General features: G+C 48.8%; 1 protein-coding gene across 4 annotated transcripts in view; it reads left to right on the top strand.

Moving 5' to 3' along the window:
• The first annotated feature begins 3,740 nt into the window (after positions 1–3,740).
• Positions 3,741–9,716, top strand: part of MEIS1 (Meis homeobox 1) — a 133,545-nt gene continuing 127,569 nt past the window's right edge. For 2 of the 4 annotated variants that reach the window (XM_081833610.1, XM_081833612.1), the window contains exons 1-4: positions 3,741–4,586; positions 6,448–6,674; positions 8,514–8,655; positions 9,173–9,223. In XM_081833610.1, the coding sequence (XP_081689736.1) occupies positions 4,575–4,586; positions 6,448–6,674; positions 8,514–8,655; positions 9,173–9,223 (432 nt within the window). In that variant the 5' untranslated portion in view covers positions 3,741–4,574. The remainder of the gene's footprint in view (positions 4,587–6,447; positions 6,675–8,513; positions 8,656–9,172; positions 9,224–9,716) is intronic. The other 2 variants (XM_081833611.1, XM_081833613.1) reach the window with 2 other exon arrangements.

The following is a 9,716-nucleotide window of genomic DNA, read 5'->3' on the forward strand; positions in this document are numbered from 1 at the left end:
GCTCTGGGATGTTTAGAGCAAGCTGAGTATGGAAGTCACGTGTTGCAAGAGCTAAGGGCAAGTGCCAGAACCCTTCACCAGGCCAAATATTTGCAAAACAAAAGTGCTATTGCCTCAAAAAGCAAGTATCTGAAATAACTTAGGGATAGGTGTTGTCATAGAACAAGGATAATTATCAGTAGTAGTTTCCTAATATACCTATAACTATCCCTTTACCTTTTCCTTTTAATAGATGATTAATTGCTGCCCTGCCAAAGGAGAGGTTTGTTGTGTTTTTTTTTTTTTTATGGCTACTATATTACCACTCTAGACTTCCTCTGTGCAATTTCTCTCAGCAAGCCCCAACTGTAATAACTGTTTGCTAATTGTAAAATCCTTATCCAGAATGAGGTTTGGGCAAACAATTTGTACCACTGTAATTACATTGTAAAAGTGTTTTAGTCCCTTGATTGTTCAGAATTAATCTTATAAAGACCTAGGAGTAGCATTAGGTTCGCAGTTATAAATGGAAAAGGGAGGAGGGAAGAAAGAAGACACTTTCCAAAACTAGTAAGAGTTTATTTAAGCCCACAAACTCAAACTATCCCTTTCTTTAAGGAAAACCTGTGTGTAGGTAATTTAAAGTACTTTTAAGGTAATCTGACACATCATGGTTGAAGCACACAATAGTTTTCCTACTGCTTTGAAGTTTTTGGTCATGTTTGAAAAGGAGTGACTTCACCTGAACCTTCTTTTTTCATCTCTGCTAGAAAACAAATTTCCCAAAAAGCAAAAATACAAAATAAATTCTATTGTCAAAGAAATCTTTATCAAAACTGGCCTTTTCCAAATCTGTAAACATGGCCACAGAGTTGAGGTAACTCCAAGCCGGTTACCTAGCCTTTACTGGAGAACCCCTAAGGACCCTTAAAGACTATGATCATCGAAATGTATTTCGCAGTAAATTTCTCTCAGTTAAATTATACTTACACAATTTCCCTCGCAGTTCATTTAAGGATCATAAACGTAGATGTGCCCATGTCGATGTTTGGCTCGACCCCCCTCCTCCGTGCGTTCCCCACTACAGCCAGCCGCGCTGAAGCCTGGCGGGCCTGCTGGACCTGCAGTGCTCACAGCCCCGCGTGCAGCCGTCGGAAGGCGCTCAGGTGAGGGCCAAAGCTGCTGGGGTTCGGGGGAGACTTGCAGGCTGCTGGCCCAGTTTGGTCCTCCCGGTAATCGGAAAAGGATTGCGTTGCCTGGCCCAGCCAGCGCAGCTTCCCGAGAACTAAACAGAGAAATCGCCTTCCGGAGACCGGGAGGTTCCATCTTGGCCTGAAGTTCGGTTTCCAAGTTCACGTTGGGGTGGGTGGGGTGGGGGTGGAAGCGTCAGGTAGTGGCGTAAAGAAGCTGGTAATTCACCTGGATTCACCCTCGGCTTTGACATGCGGGCCTGCCTTAACCTCCCGCGTGATGCACCGGGGCGTCTGTACCCAAAAACTACACGTTTGCGGTAGAGAAAAGTTAAAGATCCTAAAAAGGGTGGGTGGGTGGGGGTGTGGTTAGAGAGAGAGAGGGAGAGAAAGGAAAAGAGAAGAGAAATTGATGAGGATCCTAGGATGTTTTTTAAACAGTCGGAGCTCTTTCAAGGCAAAGCGCATCTGAAGGCTTTGGGTGTGAATGTGTCAGTCCTTTAGGCACATATGGGGCGAGTACGGTGTCTGGGCGGGGATGGTGTGCGGGAGGCTGGGAAGACTCAGCTGCTCGGCTTTATGAAAACTCCACTATGGGGTGGGGGTAGGACTCGTGCGAAGTACTAAAGGAATAGACAACGCTTAGGGGGACTATGCGCGCTGGAGGCAACCTGATTCCAGATACAGGTTCTGATGCTCGCCCTGTGTTCCTTGCTCCTCGAAAGCCCACTTAACAGAAACTTGAGTCCTACCTCTCGGACTGATGCAAATTCTCTTTTAGTTTGCACATTAAGAGTTAGCCTCAATACATTTGAGAGCTCCTAACCTTTTCCAAACAACCTCTGCGGATAGGAGCACTCTAATCTTTCTCAAAACTCTTTCTCCTATCTACATCCCCCTTTAGGACGAGGGTTTGGTCCGCAGCTGGCGGAGTGGGATGGCGGTGGGGGCGTTGGGAGCGAGAGGCCGACTGCTTTGGGGGGAGTCAGCCTTTTGGCCACCATCAGGGCGGGAATGGGGACTGGCAGTTTGCATTCCCGGCAGATCGAAGCTCCCTGCTGATCGATTATTTGATAATTGATTTTCCCCGCAGCCAATGCGCGGCCGCTTTGGCAGGAGCGCCTCCTGATTGGCCGAGCCCTCCTCCACGGCTGCCTACCGAGATTTGGGTGAGCTCATTTTCCAGTCGACCGCAGGGGGAGTTTTCTGTGAGGTTTCAGCTGGAGGGAGGAAAAAAAAATCCTTCTCCGAGCCGAGCGAGCTGCGAGCCTTGCTCGAGGATGTGAGGTTTCCAGCCGGCTGGTCGAGCTGCTGTGGCCGAGCCATCTCGGCGTATCAGAGCCGGGCGGGCACAAAAATAAAAACGAAAATAACACCACTAAATATAATAATAAAAGGCAAGCTCAGAGTGGGAGAATAAAGAAAGGATTTTGTTGTTAGGCCAGAGAATAGGTATTTAACGGGAGAAAGTTAAAATCAGCGACTGGTTGGAGCCTCCGAGTTGCGGGTTGGGACAGGTTTTTGTCTGGGAAATCTCAGCTCCCGAAGTGAATTTCTTTTTCTTTGGCACTGGGAGTTTTCCTTGAGACGGAATGGGGACTGGAAAGCGGAGTGGGGGGAAGAAGGGCTGGGGAGGAGAGCGCAGAGCGTCGCGGGGGGGGAAGAGCTTGGGGCGCGGGGTCCCTCCAGGCCCCAGCACGGCCGAGCCCAGAGCCCCTCGGCGCTTCGAAGACAAAGGCGGCGCTGCCGTAGCCTGAACCGAGCGCGCCGACCCTACCGCGCCGCACCCTGGGCGCACGACTTCCTCGCTCGGAGCGGGTCGGAGAAAGAGCCTGCTTCCCTGAGTCTCCCCGGCTCGGGCTCCACCCGCGAAGTCTGGGCTGCTCCGAGCCCGCATCGGGTTTCGCTTTCCGGCGATCATAAATAGCTTCGTGTTTGTAAACAGGCGCTGGGGCACATTCCTCGCTCTCGGCTCATTGTTCCCTCCCTTCCTCTCCCACTCCGCGCAGGACGCCGGGGCTGGGGCTGGGGGCCTCCGGGACTAGGGGGTGGGGGAGGTCCAGACCCCAAAGTGAGAAAATGCAAGCATTTCCTTTCCTTGGGCCGGGTGTCCACTTCTGACAGCAACTCTAAGCTGGATCTGCAGAAAGCCCCAGCCTTCACCACCCCACGTTCTCGGGACTCCTTAGCAGAGCCTTTCCCAGCCTTGCTCCTGCTCATCCTCTCTCCCCGTTTAACTTTTCTACTTGGGGTGGTCAGTTCTGAGCATCCAATACTTTCCGCATTAGTCCCCTCCGCCCCGAAAAATACTGGCAGACCAATAATTTCGAGGAAAGTCATGAAGTCTATGCGTAGAGCCCTGTGCAAAATAACTGCCGCTGCTGCCTGCCCCGCGTTTATTCCCAATTTATTTCAAGAGAGTCGGCTTTGGGGAGAGAGTTTGGAGGGGGAGGGAGAGAAAAGAATACGGAAAATAAAGCCTGCGGCCGGGGGCTCCTGCCCGCGTTTGTGCGCGTGTGCCCTGGGCGTGTGGGTGTTTGTGCCTGGGCATGCGATTTAATGGAGCGCCTCTCTGCCTCTCCAGTGCGGCCAGAGCTCGCTTCGCGCACCCACCCCTGCCGAGGAGCCTACTTGCTGCAGCCCAATGCATTGTGTAAGACGCGACCTGTTATGGCCACCACTACTTCCGGGTTCTAGCATTCTGGTCGGAATCCACCTCTCCGCCTGTGCAACACACACTTTACACACGCACGGGGACTGCAAGCGGGCAGCATCGATCGTGGCTCCTTTAAGACAAACTCAGACAGACATTTTTTTTAACCCTCCTCCTCTAATCTCCCTCCAGTGCAGCAGTTGCAAAGAGGGAGAGAGAGAGAGAGAGAAAGAGAAAGAGCGAGCGAGAGAAGAGAGAAACTGATTAGGAATTAGGACTGATTCAAGGGAAGCGAGCGCTAGGGCTTTGTGCATTTGAATATTAACATTTGAGGTGTTCTGACCAGAAGAAGACAGAGCGGATGATCATTCATTCACCACGTTGACAACCTCGCCTGTGATTGACAGCCGGAGTGGCAGAAAGCCATGAGATTTGGTAGTTGGGTCTGAGGGGCGCTCTTTTTTTTTTTTAAACTGATTTTTTGGGGGAGAGAAGATCTGCTTTTTTTTGCCCCCGCTGCTGTCTTGGAAACGGAGCGCTTTTATGCTCAGTGACTCGGGCGCTTTGCTTCAGGTCCCGTAGACCGAAGATCTGGGACCAGTAGCTCACGTTGCTGGAGACGTTAAGGGATTTTTCGTCGTGCTTTAAAAAAATTTTTTTTTTCCGGGGGAGTTTGCTTATTTGTTTCTTTTCACACTGGCCTTAAAGAGGATATATTAGAAGTTGAAGTAGGAAGGGAGCCAGGGAGGCCGATGGCGCAAAGGGTACGTATTAAAAAACAATTGTGGAACTCAAATGTGAGATTAAATTGAAACGTGGCTGAAAGACACTGCTAAAAAGTTTCCTTTTTTTTCTCTGTCTTTTTGAATGAGGCTCCTAAAGCCGTGGCCTAAAGCGAGAGAATTTATTCAGTGCATTTGTAGACTTATGTATGTTACATGTAATTAATTCAAGTAATCAAGTTTTCTATAGATTCCTAACCAGCAGCTATATAAATAAAAATACAAGCTCGGGCAATCATCTGTTTAAAAAACAAAAACAAAAAGCGCTAGATATCTAATGTATAATGTGAGTGTTCAGGGAGCAGAAGTTTAAAGCTATTTTTAAAGTAAATGAAGCAGCTAGAAACTTCTGATATGTTATTGATTGTGCTCATCTTTTAATATCATTAGAAGTATTTAGCTTTTTTAAGCAAATGACTTTGTCATAGTACAATGGCTTTGGGGGTCGGAAAACATTCATCTTTTAAAAGTGATTTTAATGTGCATGGATTTTTATAAAAGGTAATACTTTGAAAGTTTTTGTTAGAAAAGCCCTGCACTAATTGGATACTAAGGACACAGCTACTCACTTTAAAAATGTAATACTAATTTCCCCAATATTCCTATTTGAATGGAAATGTAGTGAGAGTAAAGTGAGACAATGACAACCCAACTGAGGTAGTTTCTTAAAAGAAATGGGGGGGCTACCAAAAGCTTTCCTTGCATAATTTGTGTCCTGGCCCTCAAAGCCCTGTTTGCAAAAGAAAGTTACTAGGCTGACACATTTTTCTTTACTGCTTTGGTTCAGGCAAATGTCAGCGTTCTTCCAAACTATTTTCACACCTCTGGCTTTAAGGAGATGAAAGTGGCAATTCCTCTTTTCTTTGAAAATCATTTCACTCTTGGCGCCTCCAGATCTTGGGAAAAGAACTTGCCCGGAATGAAGCAAGGAGAAAATTCTAAATAGCTAAATTTTGAACACAAAAATAATGACAATCAATATGAAAGTAGTTTTTCTGAAGAGAGAAAATGGGGGTTGTATGTGCATTTGCTTTTGAATTTACTTTACACCTGATGAATTACATTTGCCTCATCGACTTCTAGTCTGGGGGGAAAGTTCATAAGAGTAGAGAAAATAGAATATCTAACTGTTCCAACTATAGGTTTTCTTTAACGTTGAGGGGAAATTGCCCAATTTTAAATTCAGCTCTAATGAACATGAAAAGCTTCGTTTCTCTAAGTTTCACTTATAAGGAGGCCAATTAGTTTTGTATAATTTAGCAGAGTTTGCCTTGGAAAGCAAAGGAAATGCAGTGTCTTGCAGGACTGCCTAACCCCACGCTGGCAGAGAAATAAAATGAGAAGCCTGTCTGAATTCATGTGCTTAGCTTAGCTGTTCCCATCGTAACTTTTTTTTTTTTTTTTTATTCCCCCTGATGGGAAGGGGCTGTGAAACTAGGCGGGTTTGCTGCACTGTCCTGGCACGTTTTATTATTGTGATTTTGAATTTCCTCCTCTAGAGACATGCACGTTTTACCTTCCGCCCTCCGGGAGAATGCCTCCCTTTCTTTCCTTCTTTCTTCCTTCCTTCCTTGCCAAAAAGATCCTGAATTTCTGAACGAGTTGATAGGGACACAAGTTAGGGCAAGACCGTTCATCCCAGCCGAGTCTCAGAGGGAATCCTAGAATTTTTACTCTAGATATCATTTTTAAAATAAGAAATCTCAACTTTAGAGATGCAAGGCCACTGAATTCCGGGTTGAAGGATCCAGCTGGACTGACATTATATAAGCTCGGTGCCCTGCCGTCTCCCTGTTTGCCCGCCTGGCCTTCTGAACCTTGTTTTCTCCTGTTTGTCATGCAGTACGACGATCTACCCCATTATGGGGGCATGGATGGAGTAGGCATCCCCTCCACGATGTATGGGGACCCGCATGCGGCCAGGTCCATGCAGCCGGTCCACCACCTGAACCACGGGCCTCCTCTGCACTCGCATCAGTACCCGCACACAGCTCACACCAACGCCATGGCCCCCAGCATGGGTTCCTCCGTCAATGACGCTTTAAAGAGAGATAAAGATGCCATTTATGGGTAGGTACAATGGGCAGCAGGTTAAGTAGTAGAGACGGGATGTTTCTTCTATTTCCCTGTGCCTTTGGTAAAAGGAAAGCCAGAGCTCTATGGCTTGGAGGTACACTATTTGGTAACTTTTCATTTGCATTGCATGGAGAATTTGCGGGGGGCAGCCTGCCATCCCGGACGCCCCCCATCTGCACACATGCTCAGCGCTTGCCCAGCACCCAGCTCTGCCGAGGCCGTGCCGGCGAAGGGGGTCGCCCTGCAGGAGAAGTTGCCAAAGGTCCCTCGTCCCCTCTCAGACCCTGGCTCTGTAGCTCAGCGGGTTGGAGTCCTCGCTTGCTCGACTTCGCTGGGAGAGCGTTGGGGATTTCTAAATGTAGGCGCCTTTGTGTTGGAACGAAACTTTTAGTTTAAGGGAAAATCTTTTAAGCCACTGATTGTTCTGACTTGCTAAGTTTACTCAGCAACCGTATGCTGGCTCGGCCGCCGCACAATAAAATCAAGGGAGGACAGTTGCAGGTCAGGCAAGGGGGAACATGCTTTGCATTTAGGGAGTTTGACCACCATAGGCAAGGAGCGATCTCGCTCTGAATTGTTATAGACATTAAGAAACTTCTAGCCGTTTTAGTACTTTGTGTTCAAAGGCGAAACCTGCAGGATTTGGAAGTAGGTGTGGGGGTGCTCTCAGGCCAGTGTTGTTGACTGTGGTGTACACGGTGTTCTCCCAGGCCAGTCGATTAGACCCAGGGCTGGTAAAATCCTTTGAAAGTCACTTGTGCCTACTGTGTGCTCATGAATTTGGGGACCTCGTTTTACTTTGCAGCAACTTTTATTTCTATTTATTTCTTCTTTTGAAAAAAATCAGGCCACACTGACCCTCCCCAGCTGAAAACCCTTTCTGCTTTATCTTCTGGTCCCTTGTGCGATGTGCTTGTTGAAATCCCAGCGTTCTCTCCGCAGCGTTAACTGCAAATGGTTTAGGCTCAGGGACAGAACATTTGGGGAAGCTTTGAAAAGGACCCCAAACTGTTAAATTCCTGGCTGGGCTGTGAGAGCTAATAAAAGACTTGAGACACCTCCTTGAGCATTAGTAGAAGCATTTTTTTTTTTTTTTATGGGTTGAGATAAGCGACATCTAGGCCCCTCGCTCGCTATTCTAGCTGCTTTGCCATTCCGCAGAGACAAAAAATGAAAGGCTTTACCGCAGGAACATTTGAAGGAACTTTCTTTGGGGGGCAGTGGGGGCCATTGGCTAAGGGAGGGAAGTGTGCCGGGAGCTGAGGAGGAGCCTTCCTGCTCTCCGAGGGCCGTGGGATCGGGATCGGTAGGTGCAGCCCCCTGACAGTCGGTCCTGCAGCTATAGAGGTCCTTTCCCCAAGTTAGCTGAGTGCCTGCCACCAAGATCCCCCCGAGTCTTGGGCATCGCAAGGCTGCCTTGGAGGAACCCACTTGAACGAGCCTTCCCAACCCCAACGCCCACCGCCTTTCTTCTCCACCAGGTCCTAGATGTGCCGTGGAGGGACGAGGGCTTGTCGGGGTGGGAAACTTAATTCAAAATGGCTGCTGGATCCGCTTGGGTTTTATTCTTAGCAAATGTTACCAATTTCTCCGGCCAGATATGCTGAACCGACCCTCAGATACTGTCCGTGGCTAAGGGCCTCCGATTTCGGAGCCCTAGGAGGAAGGGGAGGTGAGCAGTCACCTGGGGGGGAGGGCGGAGGAAAAAAGTAGCTGGCAAAATCAGAGAGGGGGTCCCTGCCTGGAGCTCCTCTGGTTGTTTTTCTTGGGCGCCTTTTTCACTGACTCGGGACTAACCATTGTGTTGTTTGTGACTGTTGTATTTTCTTGCAGACACCCCCTCTTCCCTCTCTTAGCACTGATTTTTGAGAAATGTGAATTAGCTACTTGTACCCCCCGCGAGCCGGGGGTGGCGGGCGGTGACGTCTGCTCGTCAGAGTCATTCAATGAAGATATAGCCGTGTTCGCCAAACAGGTCAGCAAAATACGTGTTTAAAAAAGTAAAGAGAAAAGAAAGGAAGAAAGAAACTCCCTCCCTCACCCAGCACATTTTCAAAAGTAACCAGCAAATAGTCCACCCTAAGCCATGCCTGTGACATCTACCCTGAGATTTTCCTCCTGTATGAGTGTCCGCGGACGACTTAAAATCACCCATATCTTCCCAACTCAGGCTTCATAACCTAACGCAGAAAGCTCACTCTGTAAAATAAAATCACAAACACCACGCGCTGTAGCTGCCTTGGTCTTGGCGAGCAAGGCAGCGTCCTCTAGAAGCATAGTTGCTGGTAGAAGTAACCCTGAGCTCTGGGCTTGTTTTTGGCTTATTTGATTCACATTGAAGTGTTTCTGCGCGGGACGAACTCGGTGTCACCGAGTCCTTCCCGGAGGTCCATCTTTGCCCCCGACAGTGTAATGAGGCAAGAAACTAGGAAGGCGACCAGATTTCAAATGTTCTTTCTCTCCCCCCCCCCCTTCTTCTCACTTGTATTTAGATTCGCGCAGAAAAACCTCTATTTTCTTCTAATCCAGAACTGGATAACTTGGTAAGAGCGGACCCCTTACTCCCCTCCCCATCACCCCTCCCCCCAAGCCCCCAGCTTTGCTTTAAGAGCCCCAAGGTTTCGAGACGGGTCTTCCCGTAGCTGCAAGGCGGCTGCAGACGTTTCCGTCCACGGACAAGTGGTCCGAGACAAGATCCCGGGGAAATAAATTCATCTCGAGAGGGGCCGGGCAAGCCGGCGCGGGGAAACGCGAGCTTTTGTTTTTTATGACAGCCGGGCAGCGCAGCTCTAATCAGCGCGGGGATTTATCTCCGGGCCTGTCAGCGTGTGTGCTTAAACTTTGCGGACTTCCCAGCCCTCAAAGTCGCGTCACGAGGGCAGCAACCGGGCAAGAGCCCCCAGAGCACCAGTATGCTTGAAAGGTGTGCGGAAAGCCGCAGAAAGTTTGCAGTGTGAAAAGCCACACTTTGGGGACTATTTGGAATATTTTCCGTGCACTCCTTACAAGGAAACATCTAGTCCAGGGATGTGGCCC

This window comes from Leptonychotes weddellii, chromosome 10, assembly GCF_054177405.1.
Source record: "Leptonychotes weddellii isolate Sample4059 chromosome 10, ASM5417740v2, whole genome shotgun sequence".
In the NCBI taxonomy this organism is placed as follows: Eukaryota; Metazoa; Chordata; class Mammalia; order Carnivora; family Phocidae; genus Leptonychotes; species Leptonychotes weddellii.